At 46.9% G+C, this 26,732-nt stretch overlaps 1 protein-coding gene and 1 long non-coding RNA gene across 5 annotated transcripts; one reads left to right on the top strand and one right to left on the bottom strand.

Annotated features, from left to right (window-relative positions):
- The first annotated feature begins 387 nt into the window (after positions 1 to 387).
- Positions 388 to 26,029, top strand: FAM83C (family with sequence similarity 83 member C). Of its 3 annotated transcripts, XM_021546289.2 has the most exons (4): positions 4,811 to 5,365; positions 11,351 to 11,518; positions 15,670 to 15,794; positions 25,099 to 26,029. In XM_021546289.2, exons 1-4 carry the CDS (start codon positions 4,811 to 4,813, stop codon positions 26,027 to 26,029), a joined length of 1,779 nt encoding a protein of 592 aa, XP_021401964.2. The 3 variants fall into 3 exon arrangements, 1 of the variants encoding a protein (XP_021401964.2); XR_013340917.1 differs by lacking the exons at positions 4,811 to 5,365; positions 15,670 to 15,794; positions 25,099 to 26,029 and adding an exon at positions 388 to 1,367 and having other exon boundaries at positions 11,351 to 11,445; XR_004149121.1 differs by lacking the exons at positions 4,811 to 5,365; positions 11,351 to 11,518; positions 15,670 to 15,794 and adding an exon at positions 18,058 to 18,142 and having other exon boundaries at positions 25,099 to 25,183.
- Positions 20,224 to 24,851, bottom strand: LOC116184355 (uncharacterized). Of its 2 annotated transcripts, none has more exons than XR_004149123.2 (2): positions 24,732 to 24,851; positions 20,224 to 20,454 (listed from the first exon to the last, which is right to left on the bottom strand). It is a non-coding gene; the product is annotated as an uncharacterized LOC116184355 (long non-coding RNA). The 2 variants fall into 2 exon arrangements; XR_004149124.2 differs by lacking the exon at positions 24,732 to 24,851 and adding an exon at positions 22,308 to 22,626.
- Positions 26,030 to 26,732: the final 703 nt, after the last annotated feature.

Below are 26,732 nucleotides of genomic sequence, written 5' to 3'. Positions count from 1 at the left end.
TGTTTCAGGCCCCAGTGTGGGGTTTGGACATGGCCACTGCCATGCACACGAGCATTTTTCTTGGTTGATGCCAGTGGCAGCTAATCTGGAATCACAGAATAATAGAATATCCTGACCTGGAAGGGACCCATCATGATCACTGAGTCCAGCTCCTGGCTGTGCACAGGACCCCAAGAATCCCACCCTGTGCCTGAGAGCATTGTCCAGGTTTCCCAGTGGAGACCTCCCTGTATGGGCTCCTCCCCTCCCCATCTGCCTCTTCACATCTACTCTGCTTTGTCTGATCACTGTTGTCTCCTTGATTAATGAACTCTAATCAAGGCTTCTTTGCTCTTTTCTCTGCAAGAGGCTGTGATGAACCTGTGTCCTGTCCTTCCCACTGACCTGCACTGTGTCCAGCTCTCCCAGGCTGAATGGACACCCGTCCCAGCTCTCTGGGTGACAGGTGTTACTGTGCCACAGGGAAGAGGATCTCCATCTTTGGGCACATCGTGTCTGCCCAGCCTGGCCCTCAGCATGCTCCATGTTCTCCTGAAGGTCTGAGAAGGCAAGGAGTGGGCAGCAGCTTACATGAGAGCCTGGGAAAGTTGGAAAGGACATAGGAAAGACCCTGAGGCTCAGCGTGAGTGATCAGTGGGCTCTGCTGCTTACACCGTGCCTGCCCCTCCTCTGCCTGCAGAGGGACTGTCACCTGTGGGTGCTGTGGGCTGCCCGGCCTCCTGCACCCTGATGGGGCAGTTACATATTAACAATCCTGTGATCCTTCCCAGACTCACCTGGTGAGGGTTTTTTTTGACCACTGCCCCTTCTCCAGGCACTCAGGACTGCCCTGTGCATCCTACATATGTTCTTCCTGAAGTTGCTGAACATGTTGAGGGAGTACTTGTTTTGCTTACAGTCATTCAACCTGCTGGGCCACTTGCTCTGCTCATTTGTGGGACAGAATAGATGGCTGGGCCTCATCCTTCCACTGGGAATGCAGACCTCACATGAGAGTGATTCCACCTTCTGCTGTTACTTCTCAGTGGCTGTTCCAGGTGTGTTATGTTGGGAGCAGCCAGGGAGTTCAGGTCAAGTGGCAATAGATCTGCGAGAGGGACCTGGGGCAGGTTAGTGGAAACACTCTCAAACACTGCCTTGAATTTTTAAAATCTTTTAGAGAACCTTCTGTGTATAACAAAGGTATTTTGTTTTTGTTTTTTTTTTTTCCAAGGCAAACTTCCTCAGGTTAACTAGTCATGTAAAAAGCATCAGTAACCAGCAACATATGCTCTCCTGTTGTTGTCTCATGCAAGTGTGTTCATGTGGGACACTCCACAAGCTGCTGAGCCTGGATCCTCTTGGGAGATGCTGCAGCTCTTCCAGCGGTGAGAGCTCCTTCGTGCTCATTGTAGAAGTGAGGAGTCCTGTACACTCAAAGCCTTCATTAATGACTACATCACAATGAGTTGGGCTCCTTCATGCCTCATCCCACCTGCCAGCTCCTGGGCTGTTCCACATCCTGTCAAAACCAGGCATCTTAGACAGATTTACTCAATGTCCCACATCCTTCCCTGTGCACCCTCTTCCTGCTGGTAGCCAGACTCAGTGATGTTACAACACCCGGTTCTGGATTCCCTTCAGAAGAAGACACAGAAGGGGTGTCTGGAAGTGCTTTTCCCCATGTTCAGTACAGGGAAGCAGCTGAAAGAAGCAGCACACTGTGGTCCTTGTCCTGCCAGCTGTGCATCAGCCCCCTGAGCAGCTCAGGGCTGCACTCAGGGCCAGCACACCAGCTCCATGGACTCACCTTGGCTTCCCTGCATGGCACAGGGGTGGTAGAGACCTTGGAGCTGCAACAGGACAGAACCTCTGTGCTGTGCACACCACTGGGCAGGTGCAGCAGAGGTGGGGGGTCCCTGCCTCTCCTGACATCCTTTGTGGTTGGATCATTTGGCCTGTGGCTGGCAACTGGTGTCCAATGCCCTCCTTCAGCTGTGCAGGTATGAGGCTGCCTCTCCCCTGATTTGAGATTGTCTTAAAAAATGAATTATAAAGATGAAACATGGAATTTGTGTGCTGCCACTGTGCTTAGATTCTGTAACGCTGTGGTTGGGAATCTTGGACAAAAAATGGGGAGATTTGACTTTGCTCTGTAGGTTCAGTGCTGACAGAGCTCAGTGCAGGAACTAAAATTGGGACTTTTCTCATCCAGATGTGGTGTCTGAGTGCATCTGGCCAGTGAATGCTGCAGTGGAGCACTGCTGTGCAGTGCCTTCCAGAAATGCTGGTACAGCACTGAGGAGCACCCTGATGTTTCGAGATGGAAGATTGGGTTTCAGTCTCTGGGTTTCAGAGAGGGGAAGAAAGCAAATCTGGTTTCTTGTGTTCCTGGGTGAGTGTTTCAGGAAACAGCCTGGCAGGCTGCATCCCATGGGTGCATGAAGAGGAAGAAGCAGGTACATTCTGTGGAGAGCCCAGGCAAGGTGTTTGTGTTTGCTGAGCTCCAAGAACATCTGCAGGATGGAAGAATATTGCCTAATGCTTGGCTGAGCTCAGTTAGCAGCCAGAGCAGAACTGCCCAGGGACATTGACTTGGAAGTGGCACTTGGGATGTGTGTTCAGCCAGAGGGAATTTTCCCCTTGTCTGTTGATTGCAGAAAGTGTGTAGACAAGACTTCCAGGTAAGATCCCTGCTTTTAGCTGGCAAAAAGATTCCCACATCCCGTGTTAGCTAGTCAGCCTCTGGAGTGCCAGTTAGAGCCCTCTTGCCAGAAGCAGGAACAGGTCACCTCTCATCTAATTTTAGAAGTCTGTGTGGTAAACCTCTGTCACTGACTTGGGCAGCCCGAGCTCCAGCTGTCATTGGGGGGAGATAAGAGCTTCCCAGGCACATTTCATCCAACCTGTTCCAGGTGTCTGCTGCAGGGTGAGGTAACTGACTCCTGGAAGTCTCTGCCTCTCCCCACCAACCCTAAAGGAGCCCAGCCTGACAAGCTGGACTGGAGATGTTTACATCGTGTGTGCTTTTATGTGCTGAGGACCATGAGAGATTACCAGAGGGAGAGCAGATCATTACCAAACAGTGCAAATCCCTTTACAAATCCCCTTTACAGAATCAGCAGCAGAAAATATGTATTTGATTTTTTTTTTTTTAAATTCACACTCTTTTCAGCTCTTTAGGAAGGCAAAAAGTAGGGTGATGGTACACTGTTACCACTCTGCAAAGCAGCTCCAGAAAAACACCCACCACATTACAGCTCCTTCCCTTTGTTACTTCCCCAAACTTCCTTACACTGCATTGGCTGTTCACTTCATATTTTATTTATTATTTCATATTTATTTATTCATATTTTTATTATTCTTTAAGCTGTTCTAATGTTTACTTTCACCTGTAACACTTCTGTGCCAGCAGCTTTGTAACAGTTTTGTCCCATCCATACTTTGCCTTTGCTACTGCATCACAACCAACTGGCAGCCAACTTCTGTTTTCTGATTCAATCAATGCAATGTTCTTGCCATTTGCAGTCCTGCTGAGGCTTCATCCAGACTTCAGGCATCCAGAGACTAGACAGCTAATCCAAACTAATCATCCCACTCATCTGTAGTCCGTGGAGAGTGACAGTCTTTTGGGGACATGATTCATCCCAGCTGATTTATAGCCTGGTGTCTGGATGTGCTGGTTCACACTCAGGCATGGCCATCCCTACTCCATTGACTATTGCCCCATGATTATTCCAGGGCACACATTTAGCTTTTGCATTACTTAATTTAATTTAATCTCAGGGGATTTTGTAGATAAAAGGCCAATTGATTACATCAACTCTCCAGCCAGGTTTTCATTCCCTGGTTGCCTGTGTGGTGTTCAGTAGCTCCAGGGTGAGCTGATCTTTGCTCCTCTTCACAAGTTGTGTTCTGTGGTGTGTTCCTACATAGTGCCTTAATTCACATAGCAATGTCTGCCTGTACTGTTCCTCCAAAAATAACTCCATTATGCTTTTGGGAAACTGGAATTAAGTAATCCTCAATAAGCAGCATGTGGCAGTATCATCATTCACACGGCACCAGACTCCTAAGGCTGAACGTACTTGAAGGATTTCCAGGGAGATGCTAAATGAGCACATGAAATATTGCTCTTCTCGCCTGCAGTATCTAATGACCAAGATTCCTGCTGTGATTCTGACAAACACCATAACTCTGTGTGTCAAGAAATTTACTGTTCTGGCTTCTCTGCCAGGTGCTGGTGTAGCAAAGCCAGGCTCAAGAAATGCTAAGGAGGAGCATTATCTGTGGCTCAGGGATGAGTAAGTTTCTCTGCCGAGTCTGATTATCCACTTGGGATATTTGTGTTTCATTATAACTGACACTAAGCAGCATGTTTGATTTGGAACAAATTTCAAGCAGGAACAAGTTCCAGCATCTGCATTTCTACTGTGAGCACAGTGAGGGACAAAACAGGTTAGAACCTGCTAGGCCAAGGGTGGGGACCTCTCTAGGGGTGGGAAGGGAAGGGGAGAACAGTACATTAATCAGTTACAAGGAAAAGGAAGGAGCAGCTTGAAGAGCTGATATTCTTCCCCTTGCAAGAGGGACACTGGGCACCCAGTATCAGGTGCGTGTCTGGGGAAGCTGGGTGAGGGAGCTGGGGAAAGCTGGCTCCTCCCCCGGAGTGTGAGGCTGTACCTGGTGATTAAGGACTTGAGCTTATGCTGAGTCCTGAAGGAACCTGTTGGGAGGAGCTCAGGAGTGCAGGAGGGGCAGAAAAGACGTGAAGACAGACACAGGACAAATCCAGCAGGAGAGACACCTCTCGGCATCAGCAGCTCCAGTCATGTTCAACTACCTGGCAGTCGAGGTGAGGCCCCAGCTCCACCGCAGCTATGGGAGCCAGCAAGGGGTGTCTGGGCCACTGAAGAGCCGCCTGGAGCAGCTGAAGAAGCCGTGGTGGAGGGAGCCCACCCCGCTGGTGCTCCAGCACAGCGAGACAGCCAGGCTGGCCATCGACGCCTTTCTTGAGCAGGGGGAGCGTGGCTACCTGAGCGCCATCGCCGAGGAGAGAGAGCTGCCGTTCCTTTCCACCTTGGACATGGAATACATCAGCCGTCAGAGGAGCCAAAGCTTCCCAGACCCCAGTGCAACGAAAGACAAAGAAGCTGACCCTGGTGATGCAGACACTGGAGACAGGTTCTCCCTCAACTCTGAACTAACATCGGGCACCTACTTCCCCGTCATGTCTGATGTTCACCCTCCGGAGCTGGAGCTGGGGTGGCCAGGGATTCCTCTCCTCACGGTGTCTGGCCAGACTCAGGCCACTGTGATTTTCCAAAGAAACAAAACGAACAGCATTAAGGATTTGGTCCGGTCTCTGATCAGCCGGTCACGGACGGTACGTACAGATCTGTGTCCCTCGAGGGGAGCCTTGTGCCACCGTGCCCGGGGCTGGTGGCTGCTCCCACACCTGTAACCACACGGTCCATGCTGTCACTGCTCTCTACATGTCTGGCATGATGTGATTGCTTTTTCTGCAGCAGACCTGTATCTGCTCCTGCCCCTTTCCTTTCTTGTCATTTCTTTCTGCCTGGGATTTCATGTCATCCAGGCAGTGCCCCTGCAGGCTCCCTGTGTCCATATCTGCAGGGATGCAGAGCAGTCCCAGAGCCCAGTGGGGTGTGTGGCAAGGGCCTGCAGTGTCCCTGGCTCTGTGTCACAGCCATCTCTCCTCCCTCTGCATGGTCGGGGCTCTTCTCCAGCCCTGGACATCATTTTAAGCTGGACAAGACAATACCACTGGTGAGCTGCTGTCACAGAGAAAATCTCAGAATGGTTTGTGTTGGGAGGAACCATCTCATTCCATGCCCTGCCCTGGGCAGGGACACATTCCACTAGCCCAGGTTGCTCCAAGCTCTGTCCAAACTGTTCTTGGACACTACCAGGGATGGGGCAGTTTCTCTGGGCAACCTGGGCCAGGACCTCACCACATATGACCTGAGTAAATTTGTGGGACTGAAAATCCCTGCCAGTGGTTTGAATTAAGTTAGAATCTTGTCTCCTAGGTTTGATGTCTGTGCCTCCCCAGGGATGAGTAAGATCAGCTCATTTTGCCTCATTGCACAGTTTCTGGTGTGTTATTACAACCCTCGGATGCAATAAAAACTGGATGATTACAGTGCCTGCCTACCAAGCACAATGCTGGCATGAATTTATTCATTCAGTTATGCAGCTTGTTGTTTCTTTTGCTTTGCCACTGTACTCTGTGAAAGCAGCAGCTCAGAAACTATCTCAGGCACATTTTCAGCTTTTTGTCGTCTTCATGGTTCTTTTCAGCTGTTTCACGTCAATCTTCTTTTGTAGTATTTGTGTTGAGATATTGAGGAAACATGTAGAGCAAAGTTCATTTTAACCAGTCAGCTTCTGGCAGTTTCCCTTATGACTCCAGTAATTTCCTATTTAACTTCAGTCACTCCTTACATTCGTTGTTGTTTGTGTAAAAGCTGGAGATAAGGAATCACCTGGATCACTGCAGCTCAAGTGTGATCTTCTATAACCCTCAGCAGAGTGGACCAAATTAATTTATGTGTCCCCAGCAGCTCATATTGCTGCAGAGCATTAAAACATCTTTAAAGAGCCACATATCAGTGAAGTTTGGGCGTGATATGAGGTGAATGGGGATCTTTTTCTTTTGCCCAAAGGACCATTTTGCCACACAAGCTGCTGCTCAGTTGTAAGCAGCCCTTGTTTAATGCCTGAACTTCCACTGCAATTACAGGAAGTTTTGATCCAGGAAATAAGTGGCAAAAAGCTTTGTTTGTCCTTGCAGGCAGCTGATTTATGGTAGTTTAAATGATCTGAAAAGTTCTGTGATATTGATCCTTTCCTTGTCAGCAGTGGGGATTAAGGCACAGTCATGGTAGAATGCACAGAGTAAATTACTACCAAGAAGTGTCTTCCCATCACTCATCACATGTCCCGGATCTTCAGTGATATTATGATCCTTTAAGCCACAGGAAAAACATCTTGCTGCTTTCTCAGTTCACAGGAACTTCTCAGTTGCTGTGGGCAAGTTGCCTGGGCAGTGGCTGCTTTATTGTACTTTCAGTACATTCTGAGCTTTTTGCTTTCTTTGCTCGGATTGACAAAGCCCTGACAGTCTTTTACTTTTCATGTTTGAGTTGAGGGTTCCCACAGTGTTTTTTACTGTTGTGTGAAATGTGAGAATGAGTTTTTAAGTATCTTACTGATTTATTACTGGTATTCTACCAGCTTCTGGGTTAGCAGCTCTGGCCAGTGCTTCCCATGGTTGATAGCAATTCTAGCTCATTCACAACCCCAGTTATACATATTTAAGTATTTACTGAGTCATTTTGCCTAACAAACCATCCAAAAGAATGTTATTTATATGTCTTAATGACAAAAGAAAAACCATAGGTAAAAACTTCCTTTGCTTGAAGTGCCAGTATGAACCATTTTAAGAACTACCTGGTGTTGCAGTTTGCAGCTGCTGTTTCTACATTTCCAGTATTTTTGCCACTAGAATTTAACTGTTGTCATCAATCCCTCTTTTAGAGAGTTTCTCCTCCCATGGGGGATACAGTGCTGGTGTGATGTGGGAAAGATGTTGAGAACGCCAACTGCTTTTCCCAGGTCCTGTAGACAGGGAGGTGTGTGTCTTGAAAGGCTGTTTGCGTCTTCCTGGTAGACTCACACAGAACAACATCAGCTGACATCTCTTGCAACAGCATATTTGTGCTGACAAATTAGCAAAAGGAGCATTTGTTTCATAGGTATCTTTTGCTGTGAGGCTGGTCTTTCGCCTTTGCTGTGTTTAACCAGCTCTCTTTGAAGACAGATGTTCAGATTTGAGCTTTTCTCTTTGCAGACATAAGAAGATGCAGCACAGCCACACCTTTGCCTTCATTTGATAATACTGTTAAAATTTTGCCCTTGGTGGATGAGCTTCAATCTGGTTTGAACTGTCCATGCTGCTTCTTTTACCCCTCTTGTGCCCCTTGGACTCTGGCTGTGCACTGTGTCTGTGCCTGGTGGGAGAAGGGTCCCTGATGGTCCCCAGGGAAGAAAGAGATCAAATGGCACCACTGCAGTAATGACCCAAACCACACTGCTATTGGCAAATACCAGTAAAACCAGCTGTGCTGGTTAGAAACCAGACAGATGCCAAACCCCAGTGGGGATCTGGTAAGTGCTGTAATTTCTAAAGTGATGACTCCAGTAATTGCTGAATTGTGAGTTTCCAGAAGTGGGTTTGGGAATGTCATGGTTTAACCCTACAATGGCAAGGTGTGAATTTTTTTAAAGCCTGTGGGGCAGCTGTGTCTTTGACATCCTGACCTGCCAAGGCCAAGCCATGGGCTCAGAGGTCGTGATGAGCATGGTGAGGAGCAGGGATGCCCCAAGCCAGCCTTACAGTCCCCCGCCACTGAAACAGGGGGGCTGGAGACACTGACACAGGTTTAGGTTTGTATGGCCCCATTGACTTGATTGATTTAAAATGTGAGACATGAGCTGTTGGGAGCCTGAATTGCAGATGGTACTTGGGTACTCAACTCCCAGTGCTTTAGGGGGTTTGAGGGGAAAAAACTTCCAGGGTCTTCTTCCCCCAAAATTCCTTGGCTTTGGGGTTGATCTGGTGTTATTATAAGATCTACCTGCTTTGATTTCCAAAAGGATCTGCTAATCTCAGTGCCCTTATGGATACCCACTTGGTATCCATAGAAAGAGCAGCCCCACATGGGCATCTCCCATGTGGGGGCACAGCCTCCCCTCTGTCCCCACTGCAGCACACACTGGGTCTGTCCTTGTGCCCAGCACCGGCAGCGCTGCGAAGGAAGGCATGAGCAGAGCTGCAGCCTGCTCCACCTCCCATCCAAGCCCAGACCCGCTTTGGAAAGCCCGAGTGTGACTGTCAGGGCTCCACCCAGCTTGCACAAGCTGGCCCCGCTGCCTGGGGCTCTCGCTGACGCCGCAGCCTGGCCACCTGCATCCAGCTTGGGCATCGCTGCCACGGTGACTCTGTGCCATGTGCTGCTGCCTGCTTAGCCCCATCCCTCTCACGCTGAGCACTGAGGCCCTGGCAGTGTTGGTTTGGGGCAAGGATCAACCTGAATTGGGCAACCAGTCCTGCCAAAGCCTGCAAGCACTGCTAGAGGAAAGCAAGTAGTATGGACCTCCTATGCACTTTGGGTCCAGGCCTTGCCCCTCAACATGTGGGATCTGGGGACAAGGAGCTTCTGTCTTCCTTGACTCCATCACACTAGCTTTCCAAGCAGACAGACTTCCCCAGGACATACCTGCCTCAAACCTAAGCTTGAGATGAGCTTGAATATCATGAGGCGAAGTTGACTGAGAGGGACCTGCTGGAGGCTTTACACAAGGTCTGGGCCATCGTTTCTTCATGGTGCTTCATCATCAGAGGATGTGTGACCCATCAAAGAATTTGGCTAAATTGCAGTTGGACTTTGCCTGGAGGACAGTGTGAAGAGATGTGGTGAAGTCCTTTTATACTGTGGGTCTCAGTGGTACCTTGTGCTGATAGCAGTAACATTAATCTGGGAAGCTGAAGATGCTTCTCAGTACTTGCAGAGCTCCTCCAGGGCTGACTCTGCTCTCCACGAGAGACAGGCATATTTCAAGAGGGGAGAAGTTTCTGGCAAGGGCTTCTGGGAAGACAGTTCTGGCAAGGGCTACAGAAAAGGTGCCCTTTGGAGTCAGGTTCTAGAGCCTCTATCTCCCGGGGCCAGGGTGAGAGGATGGAGATGTGGTTTTGGCCTGGATGGCAGGAATGATTTTTAGCTCTTGACAGCTGCCTTGTGTCCCACATAGATGTCTGGGATCACGCCATCCTCTGGGAAGATTCTTCCCCAAACCCTGCTGTGGTGAGCTGGGCCTGGGGCCTCCTGCAAGATGCTGAGGACCAATGACAGTATGTTGTGCATCATCACAGAGATGGGTTTTTGGGACAAAACAGAGCCCACAATATCCTGTCCGTCTGCAAAAGGGCTCAATCCCCAAGGGAGCAGAAATCAGCCTTCTGGCGTTGTTGTCCTCTCCACTGTGGCTCTGTGCAAGGGTCTCTCCCTGGCCTGTACAGGCGGAGCACAGCCAGCTCCCCAAGCAGAAGACAGAGCTGGTGAGCATGGGGAAGGTCAGGGGCCCTGTGCTGCCCATGCCTGCTCTGAGGCCATGAGTGCAAGCCTGGAAAGGGCAATTTTTTAATGAAAACAGAGCAGAGGAGCTACGGGCAGTGAGCAATCTGGGTCAGTGTGGCAGTCTGGAGCACAAATCCAAGGACACTTAAACTTGGAGCTCCTCTCCTCTTTTCTGAAGAGACTCCTGACCAGCCCCATGCCATGATTGCAATTTCCCTTGTTCCTATTTAAAGCTTGAATCACTGCACAATATAAAAGCTGACCTCACAGCCGTCCTCTGCATTTAACTCTTGGTTTGAAGAGGAGCAGGTGAGCAGCAGTGGCAGAGGAAGGCTCAGCCTGCAGGGGTGAGATCCACCGGGTGATTTGGGCTATGGAGAGTTGCATTTGTGGCCATGCACATAGCACAGGCAGCCAAGGTGTTGGAACACAGGCTCCCTCCTCGTGGGGGCCATGATGGCAGCAGGACTTGACTGTGTTTTCTGTGTCAGGTGTGGTGCAGGGCATGAACACTGAGAAGCAGAGTAGGCTATTGGAGCTTCACTCAGTTTAGTGGGTTTTGAGTCATCTTTATTTGGGCATTCTCTGGCAGGTGCAGAAACACAAATCAGGGTTATACACCCAACTCACAAGCACCAGTTACCTTATTCGCTATGAATAGGATCTAATCTTCACTAGGATCTAATCTTGAAACAAGGATTGCAATTTATCATAATACCTTCTCTCTCCCCAGTGTGTCCATCCTGAAAAAAATTTGTACTTTTTCATATTAATCTGCCAGTCATGTAGAGTCAATCTTGCTGATTGAACAATGATTTTGCTCAGTCTCAGTCTCTTGTTTATATGCTTTATTCTTGGCATATTTTCTTAAGGTAACACATACTTGTTGCACCACTGAAATTCAGAGTTTGTGCATGTGTTACCCTTTCAGCTACTCCTTTCTGCAAGTAGCAGATGAGACAGGGGGTACCCAGGTGGGGATTGCCTTCAAACTTATAAAAATTTGATTTTAGCTGCCACAGGGGGGTAAGGGCTGTTAAACACAAAAGTCCAGAATCGTATCCATTCAGGTGGCCACGGGGTCTCAGTAACTCAGGAGGTTTGAATAGTTTAAAGCACATAATTTAAAGCAGAGTTCACTTGGGCATGAGATTTCAACATTCTCTTGTGTTTCTTTCCCCCCCACACACCTCTTTTCTCCTGGCCAGGTGATAGCAATTGTGATGGATCTGTTTACAGACATGGAAATCCTGTGTGACCTGCTGGAGGCCTCAAGCAGACGGCACATCCCCGTTTACCTGATCCTGGATGAAGAGTACTTGAAGCATTTTGTGGAAATGTGCAATAAAATGGCTCTTACTCAAGACAGCTTCCCAGTAAGTTTTCAGTCACACACTGGATATGATAAACAGGTCTTGGAATTGATAAAAACAATATACCCTGTGTTCTGGTCCCTAGGACTCATCCCTTCTCCCCAGAATCTATCCCTTCTCTCCCTGTCCCAGGCTAAAAAACCAATGCTGTTTGCTCTAGGAAATTGAGATCTGTCTGGAAGCACAGAGGAAGGCATGCAGGAGCCTCCTAGTCCCATGTATTGGTGTTTTGTGCTCCTCATTTCAGTTTTCCATGCAGGGAGTGTGAAGCTGGGGCCAATGGGATGCAGTGAATTGCTGAACATTTTGCTGGGCTGATGAGGAGGGAGGCCTGGAAATTTAGTTCATGTGAACCTCATCTGAACATTGCAAGGGAAGGAACACAATTCCTGCTCTAGGACATATTCAGATCCCTGAGCTCAGTGATTTAAATTCTGCCCAGAGCTGCTACAGGGCATAAGCTGGGAGAGCAAGGGAAGAAGTGAGTCCCCTCAGATGTCCTGCTGCAAACCCCATCACTTCCTTCTGCTGAACCCACAGGTTAAAAATCTCATGTTAAGATCTGCTTTTAGGTTTTGCAATTCAGTCGTGGGTCCATGATTTGGATTTACGAAAAACCCAATTCCTGCTCAGTGGGTGCACATCACTCAGCATGTGGTGCCCAGAGCAGATATACAGTAAAAATTAATGTGATGGTGTCATAAGCTCTCTTGGGAACTTGCAGATTCAGAGATGCACCCCAGTATCCTGCTGATCCCCATTTTCACCTATCAATGGAGGTTGGTTTTTTTGTTGTCATTTGTTATTCCTGTAAGGCCAGCAGTGCTGGCTGTGCTTCTTCCCTAGGTGAGTAGGATTCCCTGGAGCACTGACTCCTTCACTCCAGCCACCAGTTTCATGGGTTTTCCATTCATTTTTGTGGTGAGCACTTGGAAATTTTACAGGTAGCTCAAAAGGGACAATGTAAAAATAATAAGATGTCTTAATTTCCCGTAATTTTTAACCTGTCTACAGAAGGGTTAATTTACAGATGCCTCTTTAGAGAAGCACTCAGTCCTCTGGTCCAGTTGAAAAGGTTGGGCTTGATGACCTTGAATGTATTTCCAACCTAAATGATTCTGTGATTCTTCCACTGTGCTGGAGAAGCTCTGTCCTGTCTTGCTTCTTACAAGCCAGACTGATTTCATCCTGACTCTTGAGATGGCAGCTCTTGGAAAACTACTCCGTGCTGGAGCAGGTTTGCTTCCATAAATAGCTTCCACACTGAAGTGACCTGGTGCATTCAGATGAATTCTATCTCTCCAAAATATATTTTATTGCTTCTTGTCCAAGAGGTGGCCATTTTTAAAATTAAAATTAGAATGAGTTTATATCTGTGGAGATGTCTATGTCTCTTTGTTATGCCTGATGTCATGTCGTGTGCTTGAGTGGGTAATTAACACTTGCCTCCCCATTCCATGACTCACTAGCAGCTCTCCATCTGAAGTGTCTCTTACACTGATGCACCTGTGCAGTCCATTACCTGCAGGCTGAATACACATCTCAGTGGAATGAGGGTACATATTTTATTCCTGCCTCCAAGTTGTGACAGGATGTGGCAGTAAATCTCCATTTTGAATAATTGGTGACAATTTGGGCTTGAATGGGGAATTTGGGGTAATTGCTCCTCCAGCATGTTCTGAAAACAACATGTGAGTCTGCTGGTGGCAAATTCCAGTGCTGAGCATCAGAAAATCCTGTGTGGATCACTGGCAATAGAGAGAACAGAAGCCTTAACTTGGAGTTTTCAAACATCTGTCTGCTGAACCTGGAGCTACGTTTGGATGGAGCAAGAGTAGTACCAGGGTGTCTTTACTGCAAGACTACAGGATTCTCATCTTGTTGGGATTTCTCAGGGTCTGGATTGACAAGAGGAAAAAGATGATAATGAACCAGATGTCAGAAGCTCACCCAGCCTTGGAAAGGATAAATGGAGTGGTGACAAATTTATGGAATTTACCTGAAGTTGTTTTATTTTCTCCAGGAAGGAGGTTTGGGAGGAGGAAGCCCCTCCCAGTGAAAACCAGTATTACTAAAACTTCACCAGTGGAAGAAAAAATCCCTGTGTTGACTGGCCACAGGATAAGGTGAAGACCTCACCAAGTATCCAGTGTTATCTTGGTCTGAATCAGCAACTTGTGTCATTTCAGAGGATCAGAGTTTAATGCAAGTTGGCAGGGACCTTAGGATGTCATCAAACCCAGCCTCCCACTCAAAACAGTGTCCACTGTTAGGTCACTTTACCTGGTCTCATCTGGCAGATCTCCAAGTGAGGAGACCACACAGTCTCTCTGGCTAAATTGTTCCAATGCACAACTGTCATTATGGGGAAAAGGTTTCTCTCTTCTCATACGTGTCAGATGAGGATATGTTCTGGGACATGAAAAGCCAACAAGTGAAAGCCACACTGTCAAAATTCTGATGCTTCAGCTCTGTACTAGCTAGAGGTTTCCATGAACTCAAGAGACCAGCACTTGGAGAAGAGATCATGGTAGGCTTCCCACTGAGACAAGCCACAAGAAGCTCAGGAAAATCCCTGGAGCAGAAAACAGGGTCCGCAGCAATATTAGGGGCAGCATCATAAATGATTGCCTCTCCCTGCTGTCCCCAGCTGCCATTGCCAATGCAAGAGAGAGCCTGGATGGGCTCTGGCCAGGAGCAGATTTGCTGCTGCTGCTGTGCAGCCCTGGAGGGTGGTGGTGCTCCTGGGTGGGCTGGGAGACCCTCCCTGCAGCGTGAGACCCGAGCGCTCCCAGCCGGCGCTGTTCCCGCAGGGATGCTCAGCTGCTCCCGCGGGCACTGACAGCAGAGGGTCCGTGCCCCGCTGCTCACCCCGCGGGGGTCTGCCCCGAGCCCGTGCGAGGAAGGCGAAGGGGGCGCGGGGCTGCAGGGCCAGCGCCGGGGGCTGGAGGGGCGCGGGAGCGCGTCCCGCGGGCAGCGCCGGCAGGCGAACCCCGCTGCTGGCGCTTGTCCCTTGCCTGTGCCTGGCCGGAGTCTGCGGAGCGGCACAGGGGCAGCGCCGCATTCCCTGAGCACCCAGCTCTGCCAGGAGCAAGTGGGCCCGACGCCGAGCCGGCTGCTGCTGGGCTTTGTCCGTGGCTGGGCTGATGCTCGGCAGGAATGAGCCGCCGACAGAGGGGTCTGCCAGGTCAAGCTCAGGTGGTGACAGCTCCTGCTGTACCACGGGTGCGACAGGGACAGGTACCGGGGGAGCTGGCCTGGAGGGCAGGAAGGGATGACCTGGCAGTCCCGAGGAGGTGTAGCCTTAGGGATGTTTATTTACATGCCAGGTGTTTTGTTTGGCACTCTGTCACACAGAGCAGGTCAGTAACAGTTTCCAGTGACTGTTCTGCTCTTCTGCCTTCCTCACCTGAGGGGCAAATAACTTTTATTACAGGCAAATGCCTTGCATTATGAAAGAGGCTCCCAATGGATACCAAGAGCCATATTCCCCAGTTTATTCTGGGCAGTTGGTTTTACAAGTCAATGTTGTATCAGAGAAGTATTTGCAGTGGATCATCAGGTCTGCTTCAATTGAGTATAGCAGCTGAACATATTAATATAATTTTAAAATGTATTGATAAAAGGAATTTCTTAAAATGTAGATATTTCTCTCTCTAAGTCTTTTTTCATTGGGTGATGTTTTAATTTTAAGCCTGTAATTGTATAAAATCAGAGCAGCACACTCTATTGATTAGAATCTAGCTAGTTGTTATGCATCAAAATTTACTTAATGCAGAGCCATCAGCTAGTTGGATATCATTAATATTGTAATATTAATGATATTGAATATCATTAATAATTTGGAAGAAATTGGACAGTTTTACATACATCAGAAATGATCCGTAGGCTCATAGGATTCTTCAAAGTTATTTTTCAAACTAGAATTTGCATTCAAGTGCAACTTGTTAATTTTTGCTGGTTTTTATCCTGTAGAAGCAGGCAGCGTGACAAAATATTTGTATGTAGGAACCAAGAAATATTTAATGCCTTGCTGAGTTCTACCTCTCAGTGCAGAGCATGAGCTTGAGGGAGTCCAGCAGTGGTGCACAAGGGAACATCTCAGTTCAGTTCAGTACATGACCCCTTACCAACTCTCCCTGCTTTGGTTTCAGAACATGCGCATAAGATGCCTGAGTGGAGACACGTACTACAGCAAAGCAGGCAAGAAATTTGCAGGCCAGGTTCTGGAGAAGTTTGTCCTGGTTGATTGTGACCAAGTCCTTGCTGGTACATACAGGTAAGAAAATACAGAAACTACTGTGGCAGAGACTGGTGACACTGAGGAAATATTTCTTACCAAAATACTGAATAATGTAACTCCTGGTGCTGCATGCTGGTTCAACAGCTACCTAGCATTCACTTCAGTCAGTGCTTTCACAGTTTTCCAAGCCTCCATCTTATCCACCCTCCCTGCCCTTTTCTTACCTGAAGAGCTCAAACTTTTCAGAAGTCTCTCCTCATACAGTGGCTGCTGCATCCCTCAGCCTTTTTCATTCTGTTTTTCTGCACCCTCTGTGACCTCACTGCCTCCTTCTTGAGGTGCAGAGACAAGAACTGCATGTGGCCCCCCTGATACACTTCACTGAGGTGTTCAAGAGGGGTAAAAGATGCCCAGACTCTGGTTTGTGATTGTGGCCCTTGCTGGTGGGGATAAATACTCACTGCATGTTTTAGTTGCCATGGCACTCTGAGCTGATGATGTCAGACAACTTCCTGAGCGGTTCCATGTTCAGCATCATACAGATGATTTCCCCCTATGGATACACAACATTTTCCTTTACTGAAGTTCATCTGCCACATATTTGTCCACTTGCTCAGTGAGATTCTTCTGGATATGCTCACCTTCAGTGAAGTATCCATCCACCTGAAGGACCTGAGGATCACCTGCAAAGTGGGGAATTTCACTGCACCCTGTCCATGCCTGAGGGCATCCATGTGCTAAGTGGTTCCCTCACCAAACTCCAGCGGGTTGGTGAGCTGGGCTTGGCTTTGCCCTGTTGTCCTTTTCCAAGAGTATGTGCTTCTCCATGCTAGCAGGAAGCTTGTTTTTCACAGCAAGCTCTGCATACCCCAGGGTAGAGGGCAGCTCCAGGAGTGTGTTGGCCTCAAGCCTGCGTTCAGAGCCCTCTCTGTAAGGTGGGATCATATGGGAAACCTCTGGTGGTGCTGATACAGAGGAGTGAAGCACATCTCAGTGTCACCAGCACCGTGATGGATGTAGGAAGTCCACTGAGGTTCTCAGCTATGGCTTTGCCATTGCCCTTTTGACACCCAGGCCTCAAATGAGCCCACTGATTCCTTGACTGCCAGTTCAGCATTTGTGAACAACCTACACCCAGTCATCCTGGGGATTTTTGGTCTGTTCCCTTTCAACTCTTTTTGACCAATTGCTGCATTTTTACATAGTTACCTTTCTTGAAACTGAGCCTTGACATGCTGCATTTATTTAGTTTGCTGTCCACTAAAGAGTTAAAATTGTGTTGTGATCATTCTTACAAACAGGTTCTTCCACTTCTGCCTCTGGAAGCAAGTCTTATGCCCCATTCCAGACCACATCCTGAATCACATCTTTTCTTGTGGGTCAAACAATTTAGACTAGTTAATTCTGGCATGTAATCATTTATTGCTTCCAAAAAGTTTTTCTCCATGGTTCATCCCAGTGAAGCATTAACCTGTATGTGTACCAATGGATGAAATCTCCCCCTGTTGCTGCCCATCCTAATTTTGCAGCCCCTGTGATCTCAGTTAACATTGTTCCACACAGTTCTGATCGGAGGGTCAGGACTACTGTTCTTGTCCTGTATTTTTATTACTAGACTCTGTTTAGTTTTCTACGTGCAGATCCTTCCCACAGTATTTTCACACTGTTGAACATTATATTATCCTTCACAAACAGTGCAGCTCATCAGGACAGCCTGCTCTGTGAATTTGTTGTCCTGGTGTCCTGGTTTATGGCAAATTTGGGAGAAATACTTTTATTCTCCTTCCACCAGATCTCCTTGAACATTGCTCTCCCTCTCCCTTTCTCTCAGTTTCCATCTCTCTGTGAGCACACCCTGGACCCTGAGGCTACCAGTGTCCTCATCAGCACTGTAGCTTCAAGCTGCACCTTCTGCTCTGGTGTTGACTTCATCATCTCCCAAGAGTGGAGGTCTCACCTCATCAAACTCTGGCAAAATGAATGAAAAATGGGAGTACATGGTTGAAACTGCTTGTGTCAAATATCTAAACAACATGGAGAGCAGTATCTGGTGGCATTTTTACCATACTAAGACATTTTACAAAAATTGAGTGAATCACTGTGTGGAAACACAGGATGCTAGAATCATAGAATGGGTTAGGTGGGAAAGCCCTTTAAGAGCCTTGAGTCCAGCTGTTCCCTCAGCACTGCTGAGCCCACAAGTAGCCCATGTCACATATACTTGTCTTTTAAATCCCTCTATCCATCTCCGTTGGCTGCAGGGGCAGGCATTACATAACTCATCAGGATCACTCAATTTTGGATGACTAAATCTGAGCATGTGTCAGCTGGATTGAACTGCACAGCTGGAGGAACATCTGATCTCCCTGTGGCCCAGAGACAAGGTATTGCTTAAAATGCAGGTGCAGCTCTCTGGGTCAGTTCGTCCCTGTGCTGTTAAGGTCAGGGACTGGGGGCTGTCATGTGGTCCCTTTCTACAATCTCTGCAGAGCTGAAACTGCTGGAATTCTGGAAGATAGGATTTCAGTTGAATAGAGTCTTACATTTGATTCTGTGCTGTGCCAGTAAGCACAGGATGTTCTGGACTAACAGAAACAGTCTCTTCTTGAGGAATTTGTTCACTTGTCAGAAACACTCTCACAGCAGAAAATCAGGATATCTGCTTCTGGTGTAGTGCAACCTGTATAGGAGATATTCAGATTACCATCCCTGCAGATGGAAAACCAGATGCAAAGGATGAGAAAATGGCTTTACTGAGTAAAACAAAGATCCAGGGTGGAACCAGGGGTGTCTCAGGATGATACAGGGACAAGGGTAAAAGTGTTCTTACCCAGCAGCAGGCTTTGCAGTTCAGCAATGCTGTATGCAAGGATCAGAGGTTTCAGAACTCTGGGGTTTTATGTTGTATGTGCTTCTCTATGTTCAGTTTGCTATGGGACACTCTTTCCCACCATGCCTGGCCTCCATGATACCCTCTGGCAATGGGTTATGCAGTTTATGTTTTGTGTGAAGAAGTGGTCTGTGGTGTTTACAGTAGATATACTGCCAGATAATTATATTTAATGTCCCCAAATTCCCACAACCTGGGCACAGGAAATCACTGTTTCCCATTTACTTTCTTGACTGCATCCATGATTTTGTCCTTCTCCATTATAATCCCTCATGTGAACCATCTCTTCTCCAGGTGAAGTATCCTTGGCTTTTCAGTAATTTCTTGTATCCAGAGTTGGAATTTATTGACATTTAATTGTCAATCATTTTGTAACAATTCCACCCCTTACCATAGGATCCTCTTGCAGCTTCTGTTTATCCAGTTTTCTTTTGATCCACAATAATATTGTCATGAGGTCTGGCATGGACAGTTTCTACAGTTTTTTAATACTTTCCTCAACATGATGAACAGCATGGATCCCAGCACAAGTCTTGTGGGTTTCTGGTGGGTAAATGAAACCCACTGCTAGCGTTTGTGTCTTTAATCAACTGCTACTTGTTGGGAAGACCTACCTTTGTACGTATTCCATGATTGCTTAATTTTTCTAACAACAAAAATTGTCTTTGCTGAATGACCATGTCAAAATCTCTTTGAAAGTTCAAGTTTGATACATCAAGCACATCTGTGTGCGTGCTGCCTCCCTCAAAGATCTACAAGAGGCTTTTGAGGTATGGTTTCCTTCCATAAAAACATGCTGAGTCTTCAGCATTATAATTATGGTTATTTATGCATCTAATAATTTTACTCTCTATTTGCTTCTACCAGTCTGTTCAGTATGAAAATAGGAGTGGCTGGGTTGTAGTTTTCCAGGAGCTCTTTAAAAGGTTCAGATTTAAAACTCTTCATTCCTCTGCTACTATGTTCAATATTAAATGATAGGTTATTCCCTGGTTTATAATTTGAAAATCGCTGACTTCCAGTTTATGAAGGCTTTTTGCTTTAATATTTTCATTTAATGTACCTGTTTTTAACTATGGTGAGATTTTCTGATTATTTAAAATGTCTTTGATAGGTACATTTTCTCTGAGACTCTAACATAGCATCTTTAAACAATCTTCTTGCCGCCTCAAGCATTTAACCTATTTGATTGCTCTTTTAAATTTCTTTTTAATAGCATTCCTCACTTTCTCTTTGAAGTTAAGCATTACTGTTGTGGATTATTTTGGTCCTGAAAGAATATTTGATATGGCTAGGTCATGGTTATTTTTTGCTGAGTGGCCTTTCCAAAGAAACTCTATGAACTGGTAATGTTATTTCTCCTTTTGTTAGCTTTCTGGTTAGTTTTTCGAAAAAGTGGTCATTTATAGTGTCTAAAATGCAATTTTGGCAACTCTACTCATTGTGGCCCCCATTCAACCTGGCAGGATCTCCATTTATCCCTCTACTTTCCACCTTCTTAGTTTCATAGCACCCCCTCAATGTGGCCTATTTACCATCAGCACTGGTCAGAAAGTTCTCAGTACAGACACCATGCACTTTTCCAAACACAGCTTTATTTGTTCAGATGTTCTCCAATGATTCTAATTCCTTACCCAAGTGTCACTGATTTCCATCCTGTCCTTTTACCAGAATACAGTTTTCTTGCATTTGTTTTTAAAGTGAAGTGGGTGATCCCTAACTGTGTGATCTTCTACACATCCCAGCCTTGGTCTGCAGCAATCCATGGCACCCTGCTATCCATTGGGTTACTCCAGCCTGGCAGCTCTGCAATGAGGAGATGAGCAATGAAGAAAAGGATCCAAATATGCAGAAATAGCATAACTGTCCCTCTGCTCTCCCAGGTTTTATTCATTCATACAAGAACCACATGGAGCTGTGCCAGGGAGGCTGAGGCTGGAGATCAGGGCAAGGCTCTTCCCCAGAGGTGCTGGCACTGCCCAGGGGATGGGCACATCCCCAAACCTGCCAGAGCTCCGGGAGCGTTGGGACAGCGCTGCCAGGGGTGCCCAGGTGGGGCTGTTGGGGGGTCTGTGCAGGGATGGGGCTGGATTGCATGATCCCAGTGGGTCCATTCTAGCTCAGGATGTTCTGTAATTCTATGATTCTTTAATTTGTTCTGATAAATATATGAGCATAAATTAAATAATGCTGCCAATTGGTACACATCAAGCACATTTTTGCAGCATTTTCTAAATATGGAAGCCAAGCTCACAGCACTTATCTTAAACAAATGTAGGCAAATTAGGTTAGACCCTTGAACTCTTATGTGTATACTGATTAAATGCTTAACACTATATTTTTTCTAAATGAAGGACAAAAAAATAGATTAAGGTATCTAGGCAAAGCAATAATCTAAAATCTTAAATGTAATTAAATATATAGCTATTTAGGTTTATTCTGGTAGGGTGTTTATTTGAGCACTTAAGATATTTACTGTTTCAGCAGGTGAGAAGAACCCAAGGGCCAATAGTAGCTAGAGCTAAACAGGATCTTGAACAGGAAATATAGACTAGAACCAGAGAAAAGAGCTGGTATTATTGTCAGCCTGAAAGGGAGTCATGTGGCTGTTTGAGTTGCCTTAGAGGAGATTAAATTTTTCTGCTGAAAATGACAGATGGTCACGGTATCGTTGTGTGTCCTGCCATGGGCACAGAGAGGAAGGAGCCCAGTGTTTGCTATAGGGAGAAACTCAAGATCTGGGGTTGAATCTGACACAGCAGATGAAACTGAAAAATGAGAGGTGAAAGTTTACAAGAGTACAAAAGCTTCCACACATGGCTTCAGGAGAAATACAACTGAAGTACAGAAGTGTTTGGCAATGGACAGATAAAGTTACATGGGTTTGAAGCTAAAGGAGTTCCAGGAAGTCTGGAATTTCTTTCAAAGAAAGGTGCTTATACTCACAGGTATCCATGGTCCAAGCAAGAGGAATGAGCTTTGAAGAGGGATTTTTAGATCTAGCTGGATGAGGACTCACCTCAGGAAAGAAATTCTAATGAAGCAGGAAGGGAGTGTGTAAGGAGTGGGAAGCACAGTGCATCAGCAAGGGAACCCCAGTGACACATGCAGCAATGCAGTGACATTGCCAGGAGATGAGTGATGTACAGCCTGGCTGGGCACACTGAAGCAAGTCCTCGGGTGTGTAAATAAAAAGTGAATCCAGGAGAAAGAGACAAGGTCTGCTGCTGGAAGGATGAATAAGAAATAAGAGATAACAGACATGGGTGCCCAATTAGTTGAGTACATTACACTGGTTTTGATCAAAATGAAGATGAAAATAAAGGAATGGAAATTATTTCAGGTGTGTTGGGTGCAGGCTAAAAGAGCTTGCTGCAATAAAGGCAGGTTGTTGTTACCTTATCAAAGAAAATGTCACTTGAAATGAAAGGTCTAGTAATGAGTGTTATGTGGTACATGAGCAAAAAGAAAACAAAGAAGTTTGTGTTGACATATGGAAAGAAAAGAATGGCTTTGTGACAGCCCAAGTGACAGAAGAGCAATAAAAATAAGTTTGAGAAACTGTTGAAAGAAGAAAAAAAATCTTTTGCTGCAGATTGGTATCTCGTGTGTTGGAAAGAGCTGAAGCAGGGAGGCTGAATGTGGAGATGCGGAGTCACCTTTTCAAACAGCTGAGGAAAGGCAAAGGCCACCGTGACCCCAAAGCAGAGCTGTACAGGGGCACGCAGGGAACTAATCCGGGTGTCGAAAATGCTGCTGAGACGGAGATTTGTGGAACACCGCAGGTGCTCTTCCCGGCGGAGCCCCAGGGCAGGGGCGCTGCGAGGACCGGGCGCTGTCCCCCGCCGCCCGGAGCTGATGCTGCACCTCCATCTCCCGGCCAAGGGCTGAGCTGCACTCCCGGAGAGTGAAAGCAGGCCAGGGACGGGATCCTGTCCTACAGCCATCCTCTCCCAGACTCCTTCGTGACCCAGGGGGGACTAGAACGGCTGTGGGCAGCAGTTTGCTATAGGGAAAAATAATGTCAGGAAAGCCCTACCGCTCTCAGAAGCTCTTATGATCTTTTAGCATCCAGGGTGGCCTGCAGCAGGAGGAGACCCAAAGCCCACGTGGGTGTTGTGTTGTGCAAGGCAGTACCTCTTCCTGTCTGTATTAGATTTTTAACCTGTGAACTTCATCCAGTGCCTCATTTTTATACCAGAAATCATTCCCTGGCTATGCCAGTCAGGGAAGAAAAGATCTTTATCAGTTTGTAGCGATGGCAATAGCCATGGCTGGCAAGACCACATTGTCCCATCCTGGAAACCTGTGCTGTGGCAAGGGGATTTGGATGATTCCTTCCAGGTCTTGTCACGACCCAGAGTGAGCAGGACCCCATTGGATCAGCATGGGAAACTGGGACATAGGAATGCCCAAACTGGGGCAAGAGGCATCAGTGGAGCCAGGAAGTGCCCTGGGACAGATGCCTTTGACAATGTCGAACCATGAAATCTCCCCTGTCTGGACTACTGGATTTCTTCAAAGAACTCTCAGGGCTTTTTGAGAGATAACATTCCTTTGCCAAAGCTGCCTTTCCTATTATCTCCTATTTCCTATATGGACATTAATTGTATTCTTTAGAAGAGTCTCTACTAATTTGTGTATATACACAACTTATGTCTATCTAATTTGTGAGACTTAATTGTCTAGAACATTAAAAACATTATATCACATTAGCATCCTGCCGCTCTCCTGATAGCCAGAGCCCTTTCAAGTGGGAGACAGCACATCCTGGTAAGGATCTAAGCTATTTAATCCTGGCATTCCCTGGATGCTCTTATGTTGATGATCCCTGCTCCTGCCCAGTCACTGATATTTGCTCTGTTGATGTTTCCTAATCTCATCTACAGAGACCTCTACAGAAGACTGATTCTCCCTTGTATTCTGTGTAAAGAGGGCTCAGGGCAGCCCAAACTCCTGTACAATAAAGGGATGCAGAGGAATTATCTGAATGCTCCTGTTGCACATGGGCCATGTGCCTCAAAAAGAGCTGCATATTTCTTCTTTCCCCTTTTGTATGACCCAACCTTTTTCAAAGATGGTCTCTCTGGGCTTTGGAGCTTCTTCTCTGTCATTTACCCATCCCAGGTAGTTTCTGCTTTGGCTTTTTCACCCTAATATCTCTGTGAAGGGATGCATTTGCTTTGAGCCTCCAGCATGGTATTTCTGATTACTCTTCATGCCACCCACAAAGATATTTTTGGTTTTTTACTACTTCTGCATTCTTATTTAATTTATCTGGTATGATATGAAGCAGCAGAGTATTTTTTCCATATTATGTTTCTGTTTGTGGTGTGATTGCTGAGTGTAAACATACCAAACACCAGTCTGACTTAAAACAATTGCAGAGTGCTCAGAGACTGGTCAGGAGGTGGGTTTCCTATAGAAATTCCCAAATAGCTTTATTGTGAGCTAAACATTGATGAGGTCCCAAAACACAGTGCCAGTATCTTGTCCTGAAATGACATTTATTTGAGAATGTAATCTTCCATGACAATTGCTCTCCTGGAGCTCCTGTCATTTTACCCTGCTCTTCAGAATCAGCGTCTTGCTTTAGCAGCAAACACAGCCCTCAGCTGGTACTGCCACCTTTGAAAATTCTGGTTTATTTGACACATTTAGTGTGCTGATCTGGTCTGACTACAGTAAGAATACAAAATCAGCTGATGACTGGGATAACCAGGAGCCTGGGGATCCCACTCTGAAGAGGAACTTCCCTGCTTAATCAGGAAAAGGAAGATTAGGAGAATATGGTTACAATCTGTAGCTATACTGGGGAAGAGCTAATTAGGTTACAGTTTAGGCACAAACAAGAGGTAGGGTTAAACACATAAGGAAAATTTGCAGAGTTGCCATTAATGGAAGTTCTTCCCCAGCTAGGGCAAAACCAGTTTGGTTTTAAGGTAGAATATGACGAGCTCCCAGAAAAGATCCCAAAAACACTTAACTGTGAGGGCAGGGACTGGACTTGTTGAGCCAAGAATCAGCTTCTATTGAATTTGGGAATCCCACAGCAATACTAATAGCAAACATCACCAGCCTACCTGTCCTGAGGTATTCCTGTGGATTCTGGACACCTCCACTCTTCAAGGCAGTTCCTCATTTCCTGCCTGCCCAAGCAGCTCCAACAAGCCCATCACGGATGTCAGGACATGAGAACACGGCTCCTGCCAAAGCAAGAGAAGAGCAGGGGACCCCGAGCAGAAATCAAACAATCACTTTAGGGTTGTTCTTTCGTACTTATTGATGAGCACTTTCATCTCCATGAGCAATCTCCCACCTGCCTACTTAGAGAAAGTTGTAACAACACAAATAGGGTAGCACTCCATCACTGGAATGTGAAAATCCATGCTAGGCATTTTGGCACTCTGTGAACTGAAGTTAACATGTGTTTTGTTTCTTTTCCTGTAGTTTCACCTGGCTTTGCAGCCAAGTCCACACTGGCCTGGTGACCCACTTCCGCGGGCAAATTGTTGCAGAGTTTGAGAAGGAATTCCGGTACTTGTACGCAGAGTCCAGAGCAGTGACCAGCTTCTGTGTGCCAGATCCCAGGACATGTCTCTCTTCCTGGAATACCTCAAAAGTTGACAACTGTCTTCTAAAACCCACTCAGGGGAATGATACTGAGACCCTGAGCCCCTCCAGCAGCCTTTCCAATGCGAGCATCAGGAGCATAAAAGTGTCTCCCTTCATGAAAAACTCCAGCTGCAGTGCACACCAGGAAAAGCAAGATTCCAGCTCTGATTCTGGCAATAAGAAGGAGAAGGAGGACACATTCCTGAAGCCCACTTGCCCTAAACAGCAAGAAGAACCACCAGACTCAGCGAACAGTCCTCCAAATAAACCCACCCCAGCCTTGAATCCCAAATCAAACCTCATAACAGCAAGGACATTCCTGCACCTGGAGACTTCCTCCAATAAACCTGGTAACCAGGGGGACACTAAGGCCAACAGCAGCCACTGCTCCCCGCCGAGAGTGGGGCAGCTGCTGCAGTCCCTGTCAGAGGGCACCAGTAGCAATGGGTCCAGCTTGAAGCAGAGAGCTCCTGTGGCCACTTCTGGGGTGCTGCCAGCTGAAAATGAGAATGTGTTTTATGGGGTGGAAAAGAGACAAAGCCCTGAACATGGCCATTTTGACCTTTTCTCCCCATACAATCACCTCAAACGGGATAAAAAGTCTGTAGTGCCTTGCTATGACAAGTTCCCAGAGGATGTGCTGCTGGAAAAGAACAGCGCGTATGGGGCGGAGAAGAGAATGACTCTGGGGCACAGCAAGCTGGACCTGATCACCAAGTACAACAAATTGAAATCTAAACATATACACAGTCGGTTCGAACTCTGACCTGGGCCTCAAGCTGGCCTCTGCTCTGATTTTTCAGGGGTTGTTTTCCCTGCCAATCATCATGCTTGGGGCTTGGAATCAAAACATTAGTCTTGTTCCTGTTAAAAGGTGTCTAATCTATGTACATGACTGATTCAGATGAGATTAGCAACTGCAGCTCAAATTTTCAAATACATGATTGTGGCAGGAGGGAGAAAAGCACATAAATATCATCCACATTCCTTTTGCACATTTGGGAAAGAACCATTTCCCCTTAAACGTACAGCAAAGCCATTGCTACACCTGGAATATGGCCACTAAGGTCTTCAGGGTGAGCCCTGGTTCTCTCCATGCTGAGCAATTCCTCTCCCTGCAGCCATATGGTGCAAATGAAATGGGCAAAGGCAGGGGGGTGTGAAAAATAAAGGAGTTGTTCTGCTGGAAAAAACTGTGTTGGGTCCTGGTGGAGGGGGTGAGCACTGAGTGTGGCCAGCACCCCGCCGTGCTGAGCCATGCCAGGCCAGGAGGGGACAGGGACATGTCTGGGCACACGTTTGGCATCTGCGGACAGCTGACATTGTCACATCGGTGGGTGTCAGCACACGGATGGGGGCTGCTCCGGGGCACACCTGAACACTGGTGGCAGCTGACACAGGTGACCTCTATACGGGAGCAGCTGGTTGTGGGCGGCCTGCCACCTGACATGTCCGCTGTCCTACACCGC

The sequence above is a fragment of the Lonchura striata genome, chromosome 17 (genome assembly GCF_046129695.1).
Source record: "Lonchura striata isolate bLonStr1 chromosome 17, bLonStr1.mat, whole genome shotgun sequence".
NCBI classification, from domain to species: Eukaryota; Metazoa; Chordata; class Aves; order Passeriformes; family Estrildidae; genus Lonchura; species Lonchura striata.
Note: the sequence above shows the minus strand (reverse complement) of the source record. Positions and strands in the feature narration are given on the sequence as shown.